This window comes from Thamnophis elegans, chromosome 12 (assembly GCF_009769535.1).
Source record: "Thamnophis elegans isolate rThaEle1 chromosome 12, rThaEle1.pri, whole genome shotgun sequence".
Classification (NCBI taxonomy): domain Eukaryota; kingdom Metazoa; phylum Chordata; class Lepidosauria; order Squamata; family Colubridae; genus Thamnophis; species Thamnophis elegans.
In genome coordinates this window covers 31,531,261-31,555,858 of record NC_045552.1, presented here as the reverse complement: position 1 = coordinate 31,555,858, position 24,598 = coordinate 31,531,261, and the positions used below count along the sequence as shown (strand labels likewise).

Sequence of the window (24,598 nt, the reverse complement as noted above, 5' to 3'; positions counted from 1 at the left end):
GTATGTTTGGTTGAATGAAAAGAAGGATTTAAGGGTGATATGATAGCAGTCTTCCAATATCAATATCTACATTACGATTCATAACAGTAGCAGAAGTACTGCAGTTATAGAGTAGCAATGAAAAAAAATTTATGGTTGGGGGTCACCAGAACATGAGGAACTGTATTAAAGGGTTGCGGCATTAGGAAGGTTGAGAACCACTGTTTTAGAGGATAATACCAGAAATCAGGAGGGTGTGACAACTTGAAGAATGACTCCGATCAACAAGATAAATTTAAGCTGTTTGCATTGGCCACACTGCATCTAGAATATTGTATCCATCCCTGTATGTTGTGTTTTAGGAAGGACATTGATAAACTAGAGTTTGTCCATGGGAATGCAATCAATATAGTAAGAATGCAAGGAAAATGTTGCAAGGAATGTTTGGAGGTTGGGATATGTCTTCGAGTATCTGAAAGGCTATCATGTAAGAAGGCAGGGCAGAATTATTCAGAACTATTTCAGAAAACAGTACAAGAAACAAGTTTAAATAGCAAGGAAATCAATTTTGAATAGATATCAGAAAAAATGTATTGGTAAGAGCTGTTCAACAATGGAACAAGACTCCTATTAGCAGTGTTTCTTAAAATGTGGTTCTAGTACCCCTCTTGGGTCCACATAATCGAATTTATTTGCCAGCCTATGTTGAAAAATATCAGTATTAATATCCTATCAAATGAAAATTGGTAAGTGGTAGTGACAAGGAATGCGTCTCTCTCTCTGTGTGTAAATGTTTAAGAAACACTGCCTTAGAGAACAGTAGGCTCTCCTTTGCTAAAGGCATTTACACAGACTGAATGGTCATTGATCAGACATGTTGATGTTATGGGCTCTTGCAAGAGTTGGACTACATCAGGGTTGGCAAACCTAAACACTCAAAGACCCATTTGGACCCATTTCCCACAGAAAAGAAAACACTGGGAGCCACAAAGGTCCTAACCAGAAGCCCCCTGTTCAATTCTGGAGCTGACCAGAAGTTCAGTTCCCCCACTAAAGAATCTCCTCCTAGTGCAGTGTACTTTTTACTCTACCTGTCATAACCGAAAGTCCTATCAATTGTAGAGACAACTGGAAAACCCTCCCCTTGCCATAGAGTCTTCTCCTGGCGCACTGTGCTTCTCTTCCCCCCCCTCCACCGGAAACGCCTCTCAAAATTATGGCGCCAACAGGTGACGGAGCCACAGCAGAGGGAGGAAAGAGCCACATGCGACTCCAGAGCCGCAGTTTGCTGACCCCTAGACTACATGATCTCCAGACTCTTTTCCAACTCCTTTTATTCTGTGAGTGTGCAGTAGCAAGTCTGGCATGCGGGCATGATGCAGTCACTGCATTATGTACCAGTTTTAGCCTCCATGTTGTTTTCAAATGTAGCCCTGTGTAAAGGCGTCAAGGGAGCCTTCCAACTCTAAAATGCTATGAAACCCTATGGATTGCATGAATAATGTCTAATTGTTCATATGCAGAATGCAAACCATTTTGGTCCAGTTTGTTTCCCCTACTACTATCAGTTGCTTCTGCTGTAGAACCGCTGCTTAGTAACCAGGGCAACCATTCTTGCAGATAACTACCTTAATTTGCTACTTCTAATCTAATCTTCACAAATTTGTGCCCTCCAGATGTATAGGTTCACTTTCCATCATCATCAGAGATCATGGGCAAGGTTGGGGATGATGAAATTTCCACTCTAAGGCATCTGAAAAGACACCAAGATGGGGAAATCTGCTCTATTCCAAAATTTATTGTTTGAAGATCTTTTCAGTACCATTCAGTATGACTATTGCATTTGTTCATACTGTCATAAAATTTTTGTTTGTGTAATCAATTTAACATATAGGGATGCAAAGCAGACTGTAACAATGAGTGTCTGTGGGGAGTAAATAACAGCACATGTGTGGCATTATCATGGAAATGCCTGCCTGCTTGCCTGGGATATGGCATCAGATGTTTGGAACTCATGTATATAATGGTAGTATTTGACATCATTGCAATTTGTAGTGGGCACTAGTGACAACCACAATTATTACCTGTGTGCTACCTTTGATCCGCTTACCTATGCTGTACCATAGTCTTGCAGGTAAATTAGGGGATAATCATTTATTTAAGAAAAAAATGCTTAATGTGCATAGATTTGAGCAACAGGTTTATAAAAAGAACTGCTCCAAATGGTAAATGTACAATGCAGTGGCTGTGTAGCTTTCCTGTCTTGTAATCGTTTTCTTGGGGGGTTCAGTCTCAGGGCACTCCAAGTGCAAATTGCAGCAAGCTTCTGCTACAGGTCCTGAAACAATTCAGGAATGCCCAGTTAAAAATGAGGCATTAAGCACCTACCCCCTACCCTCTGAATATGGCTTGTGTGGTGGAGGTAGCACAATGCAAAAGGCTCTTCCACTGGGTCAGTACTGAATGGCTAACAGGTTTTCTAATTTGGAGTCTCGTCAACACACAAACAATAGTGATGAAGGCTTTTGTATAGATATTTTATGTTTCAAAGTTTGTCCAGAGGGAATTGTGCTGCATATCTGTTTCTGTAGATTCTATGATTAGCAACATCAATTGGATGCTAGGCTGAATATAGGGAAAAAATAAAAATGACAGATAGAAAAGGCATTGTTGTGAATACAATGCCCTTAATCCATTTTCTGGTTTTGCATAATTCACTCAATCATGTCAGCTAGGTTAAAGTATATTCATATGAATCTCTAAAAAAACCCCACACCTCAGTTTAAGAGTAAGCTGTGCAAAGGCAGCCAATACATTTGCAACAGGTCTAGTTAAGTGTGTTGTGGGGTCACAATTGATTTGACAGTTGTGCGGAGAACTGAAGAAATTCAATTTTTGTCTCCCTCCACCATGGAAAGGGAAAATGACAATATTGGATAATACTTAACAGTGTCTTCATCAACTTCAAGGACCACCAACTCTTCTGTAATAAATTTGAATCTGATTTTAGACCTGATGATGCAGTGCTGATAATTTCCAACCTGTTTGATATCTGACCCTCCCATACACAATCACAGTTAGAAAGTCAGTAACTTCAGTGTTGAAGGTCATTAACGCCTGGTAATTCATGGAGTAGAGAGTTCTTCAAAGCCAGGAGATCCAGATTATGGATCTCATGGGGCAGGAAAAACAACTCCATCCAGAGTTGCCTCAAACTATGAGATGGACAGGATACAAACAAACAAAAAAACATATGTTTAAGTAATACTACTGAATGCCACTGTGAATATTTCTCCTGGCAAGTAGGGCATCCAAATATTGATAATTAAACTACTATGCCTAAAATGTGACTTTCATAAGAAAAAGGGATCTTTAATGACTGAGGAGATTAGCCCAACTAATTGCAGAATCTTAAAATTGAGATATAATAATTTTTCATAATAAATTACATCATATTTAAAATGTTTTTGTCACAACTGCAAGAAGCAGAACTGAAGCAGTATGGAAATGCAAAAACTAATGTTGCAAATTATAACTGCTGAAGGTAAAAAATATGCCTCTTGGATTTTGCAAACATTTCCTTTCAATTCCTTGTTGAAAGAAGGAATTACCTGCTGTAGGAACAATGGTGAAGCAGTTTTGACCATCTCCTTTCCAAATATAAGAAAATGTTTTCCAATTCTTGCATTGCTATCAGTCTAGTGAAATCCCCAGCAAGAAATCAGGAAATAATCTTCTGCATGCCTCTTGTTCAAAGGAGGGATATTCTGGGGGCAAGGAAGCTCAAGTGAAAAAGCAGCCTTGCCAGCAAGTCTTCTAAATTGCAAAACACCTGCTTTTTCCTGAGGAAACTAAAACAATTGATTTCTAACAATTATTATTATTTTATCTTTTCAGTGATGAATGACATCATTGGGGGCATCTTCAATAAAAATTTTATGGATGAGCTGTTTAAGCCACAGGAACTCTATTCCAGGAAAGCCCTAAGGGCAGTTTTTGAGCGGTTGGTTCATGCCTCCATCATGAGACTAAATGCCCCCAGTATGGATAAGGTAAGGTCAAACCTTTCTTTTTCTCTAGATGTCTTCTTATGAATCTGGGTAACCCTTTTTTTTTAAATCAAAAAAAGCCATTGTTAAGTTCACACAACTTGAAACATAGATGCACATGGAAGGGGAGAAATGATCTGAAATACTGATTTTCAGTGCATGTATTTAATCACATCAATGCTACTGACTTTATAGCTAAGGACAAAATATGGTGTCATGTAGTCTTATGAAATGTCTACCTGTCTTTTTCTGCTTTCTTAACCAACAAGTGAGCTTAGCCCTTGAAACACGTCCTCCCTGGACTTGTCCATCCCATAGCTTGTCCTCATCAGCCTTCCAAAATGGCAATCTGAACGCTCAGCTTCAGCTTCACTCATTTGTATGTTCAGTTCTCATTTGCTGATTTCCATTCGTATCACTTTTCTTCAATACTCTTTTTGAGCAAAATAGCTACCAAGATTTTCATTGCTAGGGAAAGCATCTGAATTAATGCATTTACATGTGTATTCTTCAATGAACTATTTATAATCTTTTTCAAGAAACTATGTGGTAAGTGAATACTTACCTATTTACTTTATATTATATAAAGTATACATATACATTTAAGATTTATGTTTAGATACATATCTGAATGAAGGTGTGATAATGTCTAGTAAGTTTGCTGCTGAGATATTTCAAATCATTTGCTTTATCAGCTGAGGGCTTTCAATTAATTTCATACTGTTCTTTTTCACTGTTTATTACAGGAAGTCCTTGACTTACGACTACAATTGAGCCCCAAATTTCTATTGCAAAGCAAGAGTTGTTAAATGAATTTTGCCCTTCTTACAATTTTTTTTTACAATTAAGTGAATCGCTGCAGTTGTTTAATTAGTAACATGAAGTGGTAGGATTCAATTTTTTTACTATCAGCTCTGTGGGCGTGGCTTGGTGGCCATGTGAGTGGGTGGGTGTGGCCAACTCAATATCACTCCCACCCAGTCACATGAAAAAAAACCCAGCCACACCTAATCTGGTTTTGTGGCTCCCTGTGTTTTCTGTGGGAAATGGGTCGCGTGACTGAGTGGGCATGACAACTTGATTGGTCTCACCTTTAGGAAATTTCTCCTTAGTCCAACTCACAATAAAAAAGCACAATAAAACAGCACTGTTCCAATATTTAGAATAGAATAGAATAGAATAGAATAGAATAGAATAGAATAGAATAGAATAGAATAGAATAACAGAGTTGGAAAGGACCTTGGAGGTCTTCTAGTCCAACCCTCTGCTTAGGCAGGAAACCTCGCTACACCACTTTAGACAAATGATTGTCCAATCTCTTCTTAAAAACTTCCAGTGTTGAAGCATTTACAACTTCTGGAGGAACATTGTTCCATTGATTAATTGTTCTGTCAGGAAATTTGAGGGACTCCTACAAAAATGAGGGAGTCAGTCTATTTTCCAAATCACCGAAAGCACATCAAGAAACAATGGATGGAAACTAACCAAAGAGAGAAGCAACCTAGGACTAAGGAGAAATTTCCTAAGGGTGAGATCAATCAACGAATGGAATAGCTTGTCTTCAGAAGTTGTGGTTTATAGGTGGCACTTCCCCCCAACGAGGTTAGCTAAGATGTTTCCTGGGTTATCTCCATTGTGTTGGAAATGTGGAAGAAAGGATGGCACATTCTACCATATTTGGTGGTCCTGTACTGAGGCCACGAAATATTGGAAAAGGATTAAAAAATGGTTAAAAGAGGTTACCGGGGCAAACATTGAATGGAGACCTGAGAACCTGTTACTAAGCATCAAACCAGATAACATAAGCAGTTCAATATGGCATTTGAGCCTGCATATAATTGTGGCCGCAAGAATAACCTATGCACAATTTTGGAAATCCACCACTATACCGCCAGAAGATGCATTAATTAAAAAGATCTACGAATGTGCAGAAATGGACAGAATGACGGGTTGGCTGAGGGACAAAGGAGAAACAGAACATTATCTTAGCTGGAACCTATGGTATATGTGGGCGACTAGGAGAACAGCAGGGACTTAAAATGGGGAAAGTTAACATAGGTACTGTAATAGATCCCTGAATCTTGCAATGAGAAGATGTGGCTTAGAGATCTAATAATGAGGAAAGAAAGAAAAACTGGGCTGTGAATGACTGTCACCGTGGGAGGGGGAGGGGGGGTTGTATGTCTAAAATGGCATTTGTATCTGTATGTTTTATGTATGATTTGTCTTGCTTATGTTGTTGTATTTATGTCGCTGTATTGTTTTTTTCTGTTTTTTAAAGGTAATAATGTTTAATAAAAATTATATTAAAAAAAAAAAAAGAAGTTGTGGGTGCTCCATGACTAGAGGCTTTCAAAAAGAGTGAGGGAAGTACACCCCAAAAGAACAGTGCTGGCACCACTAAAACAATGCAGAAAACTTAAAACAGCCATTCCCCTTTTTTAAAAAAGTCAACCCAAAGCAAATGCAGCAGCTGAAAGGGAAACTAAGAGCAGCTGCTCAAGCTAATTGAAAGCCTGGGTGTGCTGGCAAAAGCCATTAACCCTTAACTAAAGCCATTAACTATTATTCTATGTTCTCTATGTTCTAAATTGGGTGCTTCACAGCAGAAGCAATACAGCTGGTTGGACGACACATGCACTAAATTCACGCCCTGTATGATCAAGCTGCATCCTTGTCCCCTCCTGTATCTTTTCCCCCAGGAAGAAACAAGAAGTAGCCAACACTGCAGCAGCTATAAAAGGTCTTGGGAAACTCCAGGGAGTATCAGCTCATCACAGAAGTGTTACTTAATACTCTTTATAATCAAAATGTTTGTAATCTTGTCCTTCCTGAAGGGAAGGGGTTAATCCCATCCTTAGATGGGTGATTGATGGGTTTCCTTGCCCTAACCCTTTCAGTTTCTGTTGTTAATTGACCTGATTCAGTGTGTATGGGCTGCATTCCAGCTGCAACGGTTAAGTGGAGTTATTAACTGAAGGGGGAGGGGAAAAAAACCCTCTCTTGCACTTTACTTTTATACGGTTCTCCAAACTGCATAAGCAATTAACTAATGGTTCAGGAGAACCGGTGAGAGACGGTTGAATCCCACTTGTGGTAACATGGTTGTTAAGCGAATCTGGCTTCCCCATTGATTTTGCTTGTCAGAAGGTCTCAAAAGGTGATCGCAGGATCCTGGGACACTGCAGCAGTGGTGGGTTCCAGATCCTGTCGCAACCAGTACGCTGCGACAGGGCTGGACGTCCACCTCGGCCATGCACGCTGCACACGCCATCACCCTGTGATGCCCCAGCTTCTCAGCAAGGTTGCGCAGGCGCAGTACGCTGTGCTCACATTTGCAGTTGGCCCATTTCCCTCAAAAAGAGATAAGGAACGCGGGTGGGTGGCCCCACCAAAACATCATTCCAGTACGGCTCGTACCAGGCCATACCACACAGAACCCACCACTGCACTGCAGCTGTCATAAATTCATGCCAGTTGCCAAGTATCCAAATTTTGATCATGTGAGCATGGGAATGCTGCAACGCTCATATGTAAAATGGTCATGTCACTTTTTTCAATGTCGTCGTAATTTTGAATAGTCACTAAATGAACTGTTGTAAGTCAAGGACTATCTGTATATCTTAATATTTTTAATTCTAACCATCACCATGTACATTTAAGTAAATAATGTGCAATATATTGTTGGTAGGTCCTGGGCATGAATGTATTTCCTGCATTTTAACAAACATTGCACTGAAAGCTAACCAGGATCATTGATATTCTTCAAGTAAAATCCTGCTAGCTGTATTAAAATGAGATGCTAAGTCAGTTATTGTGTTCTAGCAAAACATAAGTAACTTTATAAATGCTGCCACGCTGATCTGGCCTCTATGATTAACTGATATCTCTTGGTTCTTCTGTAGCTTTATGATCTAATGACTATGGCTTTCAAGTACCAAGTTCTCCTCTGCCCTCGACCCAAGGACCTTCTGCTCATCACTTTCAACCATCTGGATGCAATTAAGGATTTTGTCTATGAATCACACAAAATTCTGAACCAAATTGATGTTACCATGCGCAAGTTCATTGATGTATGAATGCTGTACCTTCTATCTTTTGTACAGAAAAAGTATAAAAGAATAAAAGGCAAAGTAAATTATAGAAAGAATTATAGCTTTATCAACAGTAGATTTAGCTTTCTGGGAATAAAATTAATGGAAGGAACAAGTGAACTGCAGATGAGCTGCATTCATGACATCCTAAAATTCCTAAGTAACCATCTACAGTTTTAACCTTGCCCATTATGCATACCTATATGATACAGTTTGTTTATGCTTTAGTCTCTCATGCCCATCCAAAAGTCTCGGAAAATTAAATAAATTACTATATTTTAGTTAACTATACTGTAGTTAAATATATTGTATGAGAGCCAGGGCATAGAATGAACAGTGATGGTTCAGTGATACACCATCAGTGAAAGATCAAACAGGTCCATCATATCTTTTAAATGGATTGTGATAGTGGTGGTTGCAGGCAGTACACCCTGGTACAGGGGTACTGGAGCCTGCCCGGAGGGCCCACCCACCCGTCCGAGCTCCTTACCTGTCCTTTAAAGTCATCAGTGCTTCCGCGCATGGCGCGTACAGTGCCTACGTGACGCTCTGCGAACAGCTGGAGCATTGCGGAGGCATCGCTGGACAGTATGATCCATGTGCGCGCTCTGGAACCCACCACTGAATTATGAAATTAATTCTAAACCGTATAAGCATGATGCACCTGCATCTAGATTTTCATCTGATCATTGGAACGGAGAGATTTGGCTTAAAAGTGGGATCCTACAACCTATCACCAAAATAAATATGATAATAATCTGGTGACAGATATGCAGCCATATAAAATACTTGGCTTGAAAATGGGCAAGAAGAACTGAGAACTCATCAGATGTCGCTTCTGATTCTTTTCCCTAGACCTACGTCTTGCTCTCTGCTGGGGAACTTCAGCTCATCCGCCAAACGCTGCTCATCTTTTTCCAGGATATACATATCAGGGTTGGCATGTTACACATTACTTCTATGGGGTGATAATGGTAAAAAGAGCCGAGGTGGCACAATGGTTAGAGTACAGAACTGCAGGCTACTTCAGCTGACTGCTAGCTGCAATTCGGCAGTTCAAATCTCACCGGCTCAAGGTTGACTCAGCCTTCCATCCTTCCGAGGTGGGTAAAATGAGGACCCAGATTGTTGGGGGCAATATGCTGACTCTTTAAACTGCTTAGAGAAGGCTGTAAAAGCACTATGAAGTGGTATATATGTCTATATTATTCTATTGCTATTGCTAAAATGTTTACCATAGGTGATTTCCAAGTGAAACAGCTTTATTGACAAGTCTTGGTATTTCTTTATAGGTTTCCATTCTCTTAAAAGATAAAGTGCAGAATTCCAATGGCCATTTTGTGCTGCCAACCTCAAGTTCAGTTCCTTGGGGGACAGAGATCCCTGGACTCATCAGGTGAATCCTTTGACTTGCCTTTTTCCTAAACTTTCCTTCACTGGATCAGGTGCTGATCACCAGTCCAAATGGATGTGGATCCCCAGCTTCATACTACAAGGTGTCTTTTGGGGATAACAGGTCTTTACAAGGTTGGGTTGATGAGTGAATTTTTTAGTCCCCAAACTTTCCTATCTATTGTACAAGAATGTCTTATATGTTAAAAGTTTGTCTCCCCCCCCCTTTTAAGTTGTAAGCCGCCCTGAGTCCCCCCAGGGAAAAGGTCGGCATATAAATAAACTTTAAATCTAAAAAAAAAAAATCTAAAGAAAAAAGGAAATGGTATTTACATTTTACAATGTTACAGACTTTATAACAATAAAGAAGATGAAATTCAGAGGATCGAGTTCAGCAGTGGAGGAAATTATGTTCTTCCGTATCGGGAAGGCTCTTTTGACCTTCATGGAGACAGAGTCATTAGACTGGGAACAAACATGTAAGTCATGGTAGGCAGCATTTCAGTTTGGGAGTTTCAGCAACTTTCCTCTATGGCTCTTATGTACCTAAATTAAATTAATCTCTAGATACAGCATCAGCCGGCCTGTAGAGACAGATGTATCAGGGGCCACCAAAAACTTGGCATCTCGTGTTAAGGTCAGTGTCTTTGATTTACCCTCAGAAACACAGAACAAGGATCTGTTTGCTTCCCATTTCATTTTGTTCATTTGTTTGTTTCAGGATTAATATCCTAAATCCCTGGGTTACTACACTGGAACAGACACTCTGTGTAGAAGCTATTTGTTCAGCGTATTCTGCAGAACTGTTTAAAGTTTGATTTCATGTTTCTTTCCTTCTGTTGGGATCTGACTATATCCATTGCAACTACTGTTAAAATGGATTCTGCTTTGCTCCAGGGCTACTTACTAAATGAAAGGGGGGTGGGGGGAGAGTGGTATTTCAAGCCTACTGGTTTCCAGATAGGAGAAATTGGGAAACCAATAATTAGCACCAATAACATTTCACATTAGATCAGATTGTGTAACTTACGTGTTTCTTTCCATAACTCTTAGAAATTTTGTTGTCAATGCAGGAGAACACTGCTCCCAACCCTCTTGCTAAAGAAGAGCTGGATTTATTAGCCAGGCTGATGGGTGGCTTGGAGATCAAGAAGCCCCTAGTCAAAGAGGGTGGTTTTCATCTGAATCTTTTCACCACTGATGAGGAGGAAGAGTATGATACTTGGCTTTAAATGGTAGTAACAATGGTGGTGGGTCTTCCATATATCCAGTTACCCTTGGCCTTTGAAATATCAGGGGTCATTCTCCTGAGTATGTGAGTTAGTGATAAAAAGTCAATACATGGAGATTAATCAATTGTATTTATTCTGATCTCTTAAGACACGCTGCCCTGACTCATCCAGAGGAGTTATCCTATCAAGTTCTCAATATCCATGCAGACCAGGTAGACATTTGTTGCTGCATCTTATTATTTCTTTAAAAAAATGAGTAACACAGGTTTTCTTTTAACTGGACCAACTTCAATTTGCATATGTAAGCTTTTAAGTGACATATCCCTCTTAATGTTTTTGTTCCAGTTAATAAATATACAAAAACAAGATGATTTTTAGACAGAACACATTCATAAGAAATACTCTACTGTTATTTGCGGATTAGTCTGAACAAATATTTTCTGTGCAAAATAGTTAGAAGCTTCCATGGACCCATATGCAGACCAAAGCCAGTCCTGATTGGTTGTTCCTGTGACCAACATTCAACGAAATATAACATTGTTTCCAAACAAAATAAGTCATTATAACTCATAGTCATGGAGCCACCTTCTCCATGGCTTTTAAGAAAAGTGGGAGAGGAAAAACTGAGGGAGGTCAGTCATGTAGCTAGGACTTCCAGAAGCTTGTTTTAATAATAAGGCAGATTAAAGGAAGGTAGCAGACCATGGCTCAAAATCCTATCAGATTAATAGGTCTGGAATAGATCATGAAAAACAAAATATTAAAAGCACACACACAAATAATCCATTTCTGTGAAAAGGAAAATGAGAAGTGTTAAGAATCCATTATGGATGAATTGGAAAAGCACAAAGAAGACATAGAGGAAATGGAAGTAAAGACTCCTAAAACAATCAAGGAAATGGGGGTAGGAAGTGTAGCTCCAGATTGATAAAGACATAGAGCAGGGGTGTCAAATTTGATTTCATTGAGGGCTGCATCAGGGTTATGTTTGACCCTGGGGGAGCTGGGGTGGCCTGGCCAGCTCAGTGTCACTCATCGAGGCCCTGTTTTCGGCTACGATGGCCTCCTACAGCCCTCTGCCAGCAAAAATGGAACTCGGGAAGAATGCATGCGGCCCTCCTGAGCTCCATTTTCACTGGCAGAGGCACCGTGGGCCAGTCCTTTGCTCTTTCTTGGGTGGCCCCACAGGCCAGATCTAAGCACCCTGCAGGCTGGATCCGGCCCGCAAGCCTTGAGTTTGACACCCCTGACATAGAAAAAGATTGACCTTGTTTCCTAAACAAATCTTTAGTCTTCAGGAACTGACCAGCATTCATAGCAAGCCACAGCAATGCCAAAATATCCACATCCACATGTACATTCTGATGTCTGACATACTGTAAATACAGAAGAATTTATGTGATGTCATAACACATTCCTGACAAGTTGCATCCTGAGGTGCTGGAAGGAGGTAGCAGAAGACCAGTCCCTTAGGCTAAGAGATTGCTGTGGATATAATCAGTGGTGGGTTTCAAATAATTCCACCAGTTCGCTGAAAATATGAGTGCACATGTCAACTCAGCATCACTCCCACCCAGTCACATGACACCCCCCCAGCCACACCTACCCAGGTTTCATGGCTCTCGGTGTTTTCTGTGGGAAATGGGTCTTTCTCTCTCCCTCCACCCACCCCTCTCATGTCTGTTTTTCTCTTTCCTCTCCCTCTCTCTTCTTCTTTCCTTTCCTTTTTCTTTCTTCCTTTCTTTCTTCCTTTCCTTCCTTCAATAAGAATTCATATTAAATCTTACTGGCGATAAAGCGGCAAAACGGCAACATTTTTCCGCTCTTATTGCGTCCTCAGATAACTGCCCAGCTGCCCTCTTTAGGGTGACCTGCTCCTTACTTAATCAAGGAACTGGGGAAGACCTCTTGCAGGGTAGGGCTGAGGAATTTGCTCAGTATCTGCAGGATAAAATTGCTCAGATTCGGACAGGCTTGGACTCTGACTGGGTAGATTCGGGCGAGTCGACGGGGATGAATCTTGTGGAGTGTATCTGGGATGAGTTTGACCCTGTGACCCCCGAGGGCATGGACAGGATTATGGGGAGACTCAGTGCTGCCACTTGTGTGCTGGACCCGTGTCCCTCTTGATTAGTTTTGGCTTCCCGGGAGGTGACATGAGGCTGGCTCCAGGTGATTACCAACGCTTCATTGAGAGAGGGGTTCTTTCCCACCTTGAAGGAGGCAGTGGTGAGGCCCCTCCTTAAGAAGCCTTCCCTGGACCCAGCCTCTTTAGCCAACTATTGTCCGGTCTCCAACCTTCGCTTTGTAAATGTCTATAGGGTTTTTTGGATATTCTATTTAATCTTTCAACTTTTGTAATATGTGTTTTTATGTTGTACGCCACCCTGAGTCCTTTGGGAGAAGGGCGGCATATAAGTCCAATAAACCTAACCTAACCTTTCTTCCCGTTCCTCCTTTCTTTTTCTTTCTTTCTCATTGAATACAATAGCAAATCCAAAATAAAGTTATTAATGGCGGGAAATTGCTTCTCTGTAACCTTTTCATAGTGAACTTTAAGTTGATAGAAGCTGGCAAGTTTGTACTAACAGCTATAGCATATATATTTTGATTTCTGTTGAGTTTGACAATATAATACATTATCCAAAATGATAAATAATATTATTTTCAGATGCATTTTTTGCCATCTCTGTTACTTTCTTAAAAAAATCAGACTTGGATTCAATTTGTGCCTTCTGGCAAACTGCAGTTTTTTTGGCAAGAGATCTAGCTTGCCATTGTTTTTGTCATAGGTCTGAGAAAGTTTCTTTCTTTCTTTCTTTCTTTCTTTCCCTTCCTTCCTTTCTTTCCCTTCCTTTCTCTTCCTTTCTCTCCCCCTTCTCTCTCTGATTTGTTTCCCTCTCTTTTCCCTTTCTCATTTTCTCTTTCATTTCTCTCTCTCTTTTTCTGTGGGAAACGGGTCCAAATGGCTCTTTTGTGGCCTAGGGGATGGAATGGAAGCTTACCAGATTTGTAAATTATATCAAGATAGGTGATAATAATTCAGATAATCTCCTACACAGAATGTATGGATATGTGACAAACTGTTTCTGGCTAATTCAACATTAACAAACAGAGCGATGCAACAGCTAAAAAGGTCTTGAACTGAATTCGCAAATGTTGCAGCCAGGTCATAATAATCCCCTAACATTGACAGTTTAGATCTTACTTGGGAGACTTGGATTCTGTTCTGGGCTTTAGGAAACAAGCATGAATTTAGAAAAAGCTTCCAGGATTAAAGGAATCTGGAAACAAATGTTGTGAGGAATGGCTAAAGAAACTGTATTTAGCTGACAAAAGAAAAGACGAAATGTTATAGTACAGTGATGGTAAACCTTTTTCTAAAAATTGTGCCCGTGTGCACACGTACCCATGCAACTGTGTAGGCAGGTGACCCCCCCCCCCACATGCACATGACCCTCCTGCATGGGGGAGGGGGGATTTTCACCCTCCCCAGGTTCTGGAGGCTTTCCTGAAGCCTGGGGAGGGTGAAAACAGCCAAAAATCAGCTGGCTGATTCACACCAGAACTGAGGGCTGCCATGCGGACAAATATGGCTCCATGTGCCATAGGTTCACCATCACGGTTATAGTATAAAGTTGGAAAAATTCTTAAAGGTTAGCTTAAGTGCTCAGTGCAGGATTTTCTACAGCTTATTTCACAGATTATCATATAACTGTTGTTTTTAGCCAAAAATAGTGAGCTCTCTGGATATGATCATTCAGCCAAGTGTGAATGCATCTAATTAATCTTCTAGGCCATATTTTATAGAGAACATCTTGAAACTATCAAAATACACTAATCTTACATTATTCTTCACCAATACTGTAAATAGAAGGGTATTGTGAATAGAGGAAAATCCTCAGCTGAAAATAGAGATAAATATTAACAGCTTGAAATTAAAGGAAATTAAGGCTGAAAATTAATAAGACTGAATATAAGTATCAGCTTAATAGCATTAGCAATAGCATTTAGACATATACTGCTTCAGTGCTTTACAGCCTTTGCTAAGCTGTTTATAAGAGTCAGCACATTGCCCCCAACAATCTGGGTCCTCATTTTACGGTCCTCGGAAGGACGAAAAGCTGAGTCAACCCCTTGTGAGATTCGATCTGCCAAATTGCAGGCAGCCGGCAGTCAGCAGAAGTAGTCTGCAGTACTGTACTCTAACCACTGCACCACTGTGGTTCTTAAGAGTGGATTGATTTTTTAAAGAGCTGTTTTGTTCAAATGAGATGTTTTGAATTCATACACTTCCATTCATACTGTCTTAGGGTAATATTATATTTTGTCTACACTTCTGTTCTTACATGAATACTTACTTGCAACATTTATTGAAACAGGACCAGCAACGGAACGAGGAGCTAGATCGTATCATGGGGGAATTTGAGATGTCGGAACAGCACAATGAGACAAACAGCAAAGAATGTGACTTGTTGGCGATGATGGATAAACTCTAACCCTCAGCTTTGAAGAGCCATACAGCTTTAATGCAAAGGAATGTTAGGACACCCAACGTGATGTTAGAAGATGTCAGTCAGATAGAACAGAATGGATTCTTAAGTTATCCATTTTTTGTTAGGACACTTGACTCTCCTAGATGTATATTTCATCTTGGTATCATATAGTTGGTTAGAGTTCACATAATATAATAAACCAAAACTAAAATTATATTGGAGCCCCATAATAAACTCTAGGACAGCCTTATTTTTTTCAGCTGTTACACCCAAGGCATTTCAGGCAAATGAAGTTATGGTTGTGTTTCACACGATCATCAGTACCAAAAATAATCTGTGGTCCCACAACAAAAAACAAAATCTGAGCCTCCCCCCAAACTCCACTCCAAATTTAGGAGTGACTGGTGGCTGCTTTTCTTGCCAGTGGATAACTGAGGGTAGAAGGGGAAAAAAGGGCAGAGAATCCACCACTCGTTGCCCTGAAATTGACCCACATTTAAAACCTGGCTGCCTACCCTCTTTGTGAGGTGCAGTAAAGCTCAGTACAATTTACATAAGCGTTCATGCTAATTCAGAAGATGGGAAGAAAACACATAAAATGGCCACCGTGCCAGGGTACAAAGTTACTCTGCCAAGGACATCATTAGTTCACTACTAAAGGGACTCAAAAATGGCTTTAAGTGTCCCAGGGTGTAAGTGGTGTTTTCATGTAATAGCAATAGCACTTAGACTTATATACCATTTTACAGTGCTTCTCTTAAGCGCTTTAGAGTCAACATATTGCCCCCAACAATCTGAGTCCTGCGCCTGGTGAGATTCAGTCTGCCAAACTGCTGGCAGCCAATGTTCAGCAGAATTAGCCTGCAGTATCGCACTCTAACCACTGCGGCTCTTACTGGCCTAATGCTGGCCTAAGACATCCCATGCAGGCAATCTTGGTCTCCAGGACGACGGGTAAGGTAGGGCTGCCTACTTTGATCCAAGGTGATCCAGCCGATCAGCTGTGCATCAGCTCCATCTATCTGGCCATGGATTCTGCCTGTGTTTTGCAATGCTGCTGAGTCACAGAAAAGACTAAAAGCCAGCTTCTGCAATCATCACCCAAAGCTGTCCGCTGTGCACACCAATATGCACTGCTCCTCTGAAAACCAGTTCCATCTATGTCGCCCTATACATAATACAGTTGGGGGGAGGGGGGAAGGTTGTTGCATAAGTAGGCCAGAAGATAGGCAGAGCCTTCCTCCATGTTTACATTTATATGGGTGCAAGGGAGACTGCTTGCGGCTCAGTCAGCATGAATGGATAAATGCTCTGGGTGCCAACAGAAGGGCCAGAGCAGAAATAACAGAATAAGAGTTGGAAGGGATGTTGGAGGTCTTCTAGTCCAACCCATTGCTCAAGGCAGGAGACCCTATATCATTTCAGACAAATGGTTGTCTAATCTCTTATTGAAAACCTGCAGTGATGGAACACTCACAACTTCAGGAGGGAAGTCATTCCATTGGTAAATAGTTTTAACTTCAAGAAATTTCTCATTTCCAAGTTGAATTTCCCTTTGATGAGCTTCTATCCATTGCTGCTTCTCCTGCCCTCCAGTGTTTTGGAGAATAGGTGACTTCCTTTCTTTTGTGACAGTGTCACACCTGCCCCAACTTGGGTTCTTAGGAAAGAAAAACCATTGACTCCATTTGTGTGAAAGGAATACTTTTACTAAAAGCCAAGTAGTTACAGTACAACAAAGCCAGATCTGAAAGTTTGCACCCAAAGGTTTCCGAGTTAACTTTCCATTTCTGTTCCTCCCCTCTGTTCTCTCCCAGTGGTGGGGTTCAATCAGTTTGCACGGATTCAGTAAACCGGCTGAATAGTGTCCATTTCAATCCAATACAGAGGGGTGTCGCAGTCAAACTCAAGGTCCTTAGGCTGGCCCTTGGTACCTCATCCTGGCCCAGCTGGGTGCTCCCTCTGGGCATGCATGGCACATTTGCCTGCCTTGCCAGGCCTGGCCTCATATGCCCGGCCCCGCTTTGCCCCTCCCCTCCCGCCATTCCTTTTTTTCACCTTGCCCACCTGCTCTCCTTGCCCAGCCTTGCCTCAACACTCCTGGCTGCTCACCCTGACACACCCAGCCTTGCCTCAACACTTCTAGCCACTTGCCTCAACACGTGATGGCTGGCCTCGCCTCGATATGTGATGCCCTGACATGCCCTGCATGGCAGGCTGGTGTGGGGGAGGACATCTGCAGGTCCCCATGGCCTTCCTCACCCTAAAATACCTTGTGCACTTAATGAGCCTCACGTTCAATTAGCAAATGTGTGGGCTAAAGGAGGGAGTGATTCCGTTCAAGATATAAGATTCACTCCCAGGTATCCTCAGGTTACGAATGGAATGGGCAGGTTCCATTACATTCACAACTTGAGGACTACCTGTATTCCAAGTGTGATCTTACCAGTGTGGTATAAAAAGCAGTACAGGTAGTCCTCAACTCACAACAGTACATTTAATGACTTCAAAGTTATAACAGCACCGAAAAAAGTGACCTGTTTTCACACTTATGACCACTGCACCATCTCCTTGATCAAAATTCAGATGCTTAGCAGCTGACTTGTATTTATGACAGTTGCAGTATCCCAGGGTAATTTGATCCCCTTTTGTGATCTTCTGACAAGCAAAGTCAATGGGGAAGCCAGATTAACTTAACAATCATGTTATTAAACTTAACAACTGCAATGATTCACTTAACAACTGGCAAGAAAGATGGCAAAATGGGGCAAAACACAACAATCTTAGCAACTTGTGGTCATAAATCGAGGAGTACCTGTGCTAACATTTCTCATGATCTTGAAGCTATCCCTCCTCTCATCATGCAGCCTAGGACCGTGCTGGCCTTTTTGGCAGGTAAAACCACCCCTGCCTCGCATTTAAGTGGCTGTCCATTAGGACGGGGGTCCCCAATCCCAGCCCATTCCGAACCGGGCGGCGCGAGCGATGGGTGCCCGCGCCCCTCCCTCGCACAACCTCCACATACACACAGTGCCGCCAACCGGGAAAGGCTGCATCAGGACAAAATCCTTCTCGCAGTTGAGCCAGGCGCCACCTAATCCGTCCCTGAGCATCTGGTTCTCCGTCCCTTCCTTTCCTCGCTCCCGAACTGCATTTCGCTGCGTCTGAAGCCACTTCAGAAATCACTGATCGGCCCTGCCTCATCCATCCTGCACGTGACCCGGAAGGAATAGTTCAGTCGGCGCATTCGCGGTGAAACGGCCGCCAGCGGCTGAGCTAGGCTGCCGCGAGGAGGATGAAGGGGGGGGGGAGCCGGAGGCGGCAAACTCCGCTTCCGGGGCGGAACATCCGGTGAAGCCATTGGTGCTCGCTCCACGCAGCGAGCTAATGGCATCGCTCCAACACGGGCGGGCGGGCTCTGGCCGGCCAATGGCATTGGCAGCTTTGGAGGCGGGGCCTCGCTGCGCGGGCGACCAAACTCTCTATCGTCGCTGAGGCGAAGCCGGCCGGGCCGTCGCGGGTCTGCCTTCCGAGGCGAGCGGGGCAGGTAGGCGCGGCCGTCCGCCGGAGGAGCGTTGGATGCGGCCCCGGGGTCTTCCGGATGAGCCGCGTTCCGGGCCGCCATGGAGATCAGCCACTCGGTGAAGGAGCGCACAATCGCGGAGAACAGCCTGGTGCTGCTCTTGCAGGGCTTGCACAGCCGCGTCACCACCGTGGAGCTGCGTGACGAGAGCGTGGCCGTGGGCCGCATTGTCAACGTGGACGCCTTCATGAACGTCCGCCTGGGCGAGGCCACCTTCACCGACCGCCACGGCCGCGCCTGCCGGCTGCAGGACCTCTTCATCACCGGCAGGAACGTCCGCTACGTCCACATTCCCGACGAGGTGGACATCCGGGCCACCATCGAGCAGCAGCTGCAGCTCATCCACCGTGTCCGCACCTTCGGCGGCCGAGGCAAGGGCAGGACCGAGTTCCTTTGGCCGAAGCCAGCGGCCAAGTGACCGTTCCGGCGGGCACGCGGTGAAGCTAGAGCTGGAAATCTGCTCGCTTCCGGAGAAATGTGTCCGGTAAGACCCGTCGCTCGCTTGGGAAGGCCGTGGCTGCTTCCCCCGCTCGGCGGTTCACAGAGGAATCGGATGAGGACGTTCCTTTGCCGGAATATAGACCCCTGCCTACCCCCAAGGACCCTATTTTCAGGGGCTTTTCTCGTCATAGTTTGTCTCCACCCTGAACTGCTTCCCCCTCCCCAAGGATAAACTTTGAAGCTTTAAAATCCAGACTGCCTGTTGAAGTAGGGTGTACTCTTTGGGATCCCGGCTCCGTATGGTTGATGATTTTGGATTACAGTAATCTAGTCAGAAATAAAAATTTATTTTGCACCTAATAGGTTGGAATTCCTGGAGTTTTTTGTATTTGTTCAGTTTACAAAATAAGTAAAGGATGGTAAGCAAAATGTCTCTTTTATCTGGGGAAAACCCAGACGCACAAAAATGAAACAGCCCTGGATTCCAAGGCTGGTTGTTCTTCACATTACTTCTAATCCCCTTTATGGTTCCTGGCTTGTGGAAAACTGCCTAAAAATAATGTGGCTCTGTCAACAAAACCATGCCCTTGTTCCTGCATAATATGTGAAGGCTGGGTTATGCAACACACTAGTCCTGGCAAAAACGGATGGTAGTGGGTGACTGTAATTGTTATATGAATACCATTCTATTAGGCCATAATTTGTTAGACTATTATATTTTGTTAACCTGAGTTACGCTTTGTTACATTTTGTCAACTAAACAGCATAGTAGGTTGCTGGAGGAAATACGGGGGTGAAAATTTTGCTTGCAAACTATGAGTTATTGAAACTTGCTTGGTTTAGAACTGCCTGCAACAGTGCCTAGGTGCCCCTGCATACCTACACTGCAAAGGGGTTGATGGCTAAGCATAGGTTGCAGATGGCTGCATTGTGCACACCTCCCAAATCCCAGCTGCATATTTTGAAGAGGTGCGTATCCTGAGTGCTCATTGGCTGATGGCAATAGCATTTAGACTTCTATACCGCTTCATAGCGGTTTACAGAATCAGCATATTGCCCCCAACAATCTGGATTGTCATTTTACTGACCTCAGAAGGCTGGAAGACTGGATCAACCTTAAGCCGCTCAGAATCAAACTCCTGGAGTGAGCAGAGTTAGATCCATCTTCCTGTTCTTTGCTATTTGAGCACCCACCAGCCAGAACATTACATTTGCAGAAATATAAATGGAACATCTATGCACCTGTCCCCAAACAGATGCATGTGTTTGACAGCCTTGTTCTAGTCTAACCCTGTGCCAGTGATGGCTAACCTTTTTGTCATCACATGCCGAAAGTGCTCGCATGTACAACAGCACGTGTGTGCAACAGCGTGTGTGCAACAGCACACACCTGCACCCATAATGCAACGTGTGTTCAACTCCCCCCCCCCCCGTGCACCCTGCGCATGCATGGGCGGCATCCCCCCACCCCCGCATCCCATTTTGGGTCTAGTAGGCCTCCCTGCAACCTCTTGGGAGCAAAAACATGGATTACTTCAATGTCTCGTTTTGTAAGATTTTTCATCCTTCCTGGATACTATTGGACCCAACCTGTCTTTTCTCATAATGTATCAAATCCACTTTTCCAATTATACAAGTTAGAAGAAATTTCTCCTCTTCTGAATTTCACAAATTCAACAATAGCAAGGTCATTTCTCCCAAAATGCCAGATACCTTCATTTCTTCAGCCATTCCTTTTTTCCTCTTCTTGCACCTAATCTAAAAATTAAGTTGACTCCTGTAGTCATATTTAGCTAAGTCTGGCATTGTATATTGTATAGGCAGGCTGCTGCATAATGTGTTCCTTTCATAATTGCTAAGCAACTGAAAGCATAGCCAATAGGGGATCTGGCTCTAAATCTCCATTAATTTTTTAAAAGCTAAGATTTTTATGATGGTGGTATTGATATGTATGTGGGCCTGAAAATGGCTTTGCAAAATCAGCTTTAAATATGAAAATTTTTACTGAATTGATTAATCAGGAAATGGAAGTTTACAGAATTGTGGGTATGCAAATAGATATACCATATTTTTCAGAGTATAAGTTCAAGGTTTTGAAGAGGCAAGTTTTTAAAAAGGTTTTGCACTCTGCAAACCTCCCCAAAACGGCCCATTTTTCGTGAAAACAGGCCCATTTTTTTCAAGAAAAGGGGCATGAATAGCCCTTTTTGTAGTGTTTCTGGGGCTGTGGGGGTCAAAAACAAGCAAAAAATGGCCCATTTTGGTGAAAACAGGCCAGTTTTTTGTCAAAAAAGGGGGCATTAAGAAGCTTATAGGATGCTCCCGGGGGCTGGGGGGGCAAAAACTGGCCCATTTCTTCCTCATTTCTGCCCTCCCCAGCCCCCAGGAAAGCCTCCTAAAGGCTATGCATGGCCATTTTGGTGAAGGGGCGGGGTTTCAGGAGGCAAAAAATGCTGTATTCGGTGTATGACGCACCCAGATTTTCAGCCTCTTTTGAGGAAAAAAGGTGTGTCTTATACTCTGAAAAATATGGTAAGTTGCTGGCATGGAAATATAGATTATTCTTGGAATGAAAATTGTAGTTTTATGGCCTTCCTAGAGTGAAAGCTAGCATTATTTGGGGCATCCTTCAAGTCATTCCCTCACTCATGGTATTCCCTTGTTGTTCAGTCGCTAAGTTATGTCTGACTCTTCACAGCCCCATGGACCACAGACGCTAGTCCCCCGTCCTCCACGGTCTCACAGAGTCTGCCCAAATTCATGCCCATTGTGTCAATGACACCATTTAAACCAGTGGTAGTCAACCTGGTTTCTACCACCCACTAGCTTTCATGGTGAGCGGTAGGGATTTGCTGTAACTGCTTTATAAATTTTATAAAGTAAAGTTACTTCACTACTTTATAAATCACCATTACTGTGGAACCGGTGGGCGGTTAGAAAATTTTACTACTAACATAAAAAAGTGGGTGGTAGGTATAAAAAGGTTGACTACCCCTGATCTAAACCACCTCATCCTCTGCCATCACCTTTTGCCTTCCATATTTCCCAATATCAGGTATTCCCTTGTTGGAATACCTGATGTTGGGAAATCAGGGTCCGGCCAAAGTATTTGAGCTTCAGCTCCAAAGGACAGTCAGGTAAAATTTCCTTTAGATTGACTGAGTGTTCCCTACTTGGATAATTAATCTCACAGGGATTAATATACCCCCACCTGTTGTGGCCCAGCAGGAGCCATTGGAGCTGCCAACAGACTCCGATAGCGAGGGACCCTATGAGTCGCATATGGAGGACCTTGGGCAGGGTTCAGACTCTGAGCAGGGACCAGAGAGGCTGGTTGGCCACCAGAAGGCGCCTGAAGCATGGAGCAGCGGTGAAAGCCAAAGGGAGTTTGTCCCTGACGTCAGGCCCTGGAGCAGTAGTGAAGACATCAGGCCCTGGAGCAGTGGGGAGGAACAAAGGGAGTTGGTCCCGGATGCCAGGCAAAGACGGGCAGATAAGCGTCGGCAGCAATTAAAGAGACATAGAAGATAATCAGGCCCAGGTGGTTGTGATTATGTTCCTCCCAAGAGAGTATATAAGAAGAGTCTTTGGGAGGAGACCTTTTGCAGGACACAACCGTTATACTAAAGCTGGAGAAGCTCTTGTGTATATTTCTTATCTGTGGGAGTCTGGGTTGCTGCCAAAGTCTTGTCTGTGAGTTAATTACTGTGAATAAATTCGCTAACAGTAACCTTGTGTCGACGTGACTCACCCACCTATTACTCATACCAAGTACATTTGATTCATATGTATTGCACGAGGAATTGGGTGAGCATTTTTTCTTCAGAGGGGTCAGACTTCATATTCCTTCCACGACTGAAATTGGGTATGATGAATGTGTTTTAAGAGTTGATGTGAAATAACTAGGTCAAAAGGACAGATACTATATTCATTTAATGGAAGTAATATTTGGAGTGTAAGAGCGTATAGGGTTGATAAACAGGAAGCAATGCAGTCAAATAAGGTTCACCCATGGTATTAAGCCGTAAACCATCAAATCAAACCTTTATCATAGTCAAAGACCAGCAGAAAGAGGGTGTGACATAAGGAATTAAAAAGCATAAATACAAAAAATAAAATTATGTATTAGAAAAGCTTAAAAACGTAAAAACAAACTGTCCTGGATATTTATGCAGTAATGATGATTTGAGGCTACTACAAATATATCTAATATGAGCACTGGAGAAATACATGTTCAGTTATCTCTATGAATATCTTTTGGGAGAAAAAGTTGTCTGCTATGTTTGTAAGGAATCTGTGTCAGCATTCCGAGTAATGCACCCATTAAAAACATAACTCCGAGGCAGGTATATCCTCAAAGGATATGTTTATTGGATACATCATATCGGCACAGCTGGTGAACACCAATTCTAACAGCTCTGCAGTTTCCACATAATTAAATAATCAAACTCCCTCCTCCCAGCTGTCACATTGTTCAATAAAGATGGAAGGCAGGCTCTTCTCCACTTTCAACAGCCACCTGTTTCAATGACCTTGGTTCCCACAGGAAAGCATTTTGTTTTGACTGGAGCCTGGCTACCTACTTCCCCTCTCCCTTCCCCCTCTCAGGTTTCAAGGCAACTATGAGGCAGCGCAAGATGGCTTCAGCCAGGTTCGCTTCAGAGTTGACAATCTGTTTGATCTTCCACTAGGTGCAGAGTTTGTCTCCCAGTTAGGGTAGTTAAAGTCCCCTATTACTATTGTGGTATTCTTCCTACATGCCTTAGTTGACTAGCAAAACGTTTATTTCCTCTGGTTGGGTGAGTGGCCTGTAGTGTCATTTTGACACTCATTCTTTTTTCTTTTTATATTGACCCAAATGCATTCAAAATGGTATTTGTCATTGTTCTGCTGTATTTCTGTAGAAATAAACAGGTAGTACTTGACTTCTTATAACAGTTCATTTAGTGACTATTCAAATTTACAATGGCACTGAAAAAAGTGACATGACCATTTTTCACACTCACCTTTGTAGCATCCCGATGATCATGTCACCAGAATTTAGAGGCTTGGCAGCTGGTTCATACTTATGACCATTGTTGTGTCTCAAGGTCATGCAATCAGCTTTTGCAACCTACGACAAGCAAACTCAGTGGGGAAGCCAGGTTCACTTAACAACCGGGTTACTAACTTATCAACTGCAATGATTCACTTAACAACTGTGGCAAGGGGACTCAACAGGAAGTTCTCCAGCTGGACAGATGTGTGGGGTGTGGGATTTTAAGAGTCTCACATGAACCCTGTCTGATAAACCATCTCAGAAATTCTTTTGAATCAGAACCCACACTGGAGG

At 42.7% G+C, this 24,598-nt stretch overlaps 2 protein-coding genes across 4 annotated transcripts in view; both read left to right on the top strand.

Annotated features, from left to right (window-relative positions):
- The window catches only part of OSCP1 (organic solute carrier partner 1), a 37,106-nt gene extending 21,643 nt beyond the window's left edge, over nucleotides 1-15,463 (top strand). The window contains exons 1-10 of one of the 3 annotated variants that reach the window (XR_004256281.1): nucleotides 1,180-1,319; nucleotides 3,877-4,031; nucleotides 7,934-8,101; nucleotides 8,978-9,058; nucleotides 9,415-9,518; nucleotides 9,865-9,993; nucleotides 10,082-10,151; nucleotides 10,588-10,749; nucleotides 10,895-10,958; nucleotides 15,129-15,155. Coding sequence is in view for 2 of the 3 variants with exons in the window: in XM_032228133.1 (XP_032084024.1) it covers nucleotides 1,196-1,319; nucleotides 3,877-4,031; nucleotides 7,934-8,101; nucleotides 8,978-9,058; nucleotides 9,415-9,518; nucleotides 9,865-9,993; nucleotides 10,082-10,151; nucleotides 10,588-10,727; nucleotides 10,895-10,958; nucleotides 15,129-15,245 (1,152 nt within the window). In the remaining variant the exon portion in view is untranslated. Of the gene's footprint in view, nucleotides 1-1,179; nucleotides 1,320-3,876; nucleotides 4,032-7,933; nucleotides 8,102-8,977; nucleotides 9,059-9,414; nucleotides 9,519-9,864; nucleotides 9,994-10,081; nucleotides 10,152-10,587; nucleotides 10,750-10,894; nucleotides 10,959-15,128 lie in introns of those variants that run through there. The other 2 variants (XM_032228133.1, XM_032228134.1) reach the window with 2 other exon arrangements.
- A 2,516-nt stretch (nucleotides 15,464-17,979) lies between these two features.
- LSM10 (LSM10, U7 small nuclear RNA associated) lies at nucleotides 17,980-19,626 on the top strand. Its single transcript, XM_032228027.1, has one exon. It carries the CDS (start codon nucleotides 18,866-18,868, stop codon nucleotides 19,241-19,243), a length of 378 nt encoding a protein of 125 aa, XP_032083918.1. The 5' UTR covers nucleotides 17,980-18,865; the 3' UTR covers nucleotides 19,244-19,626.
- Nucleotides 19,627-24,598: the final 4,972 nt, after the last annotated feature.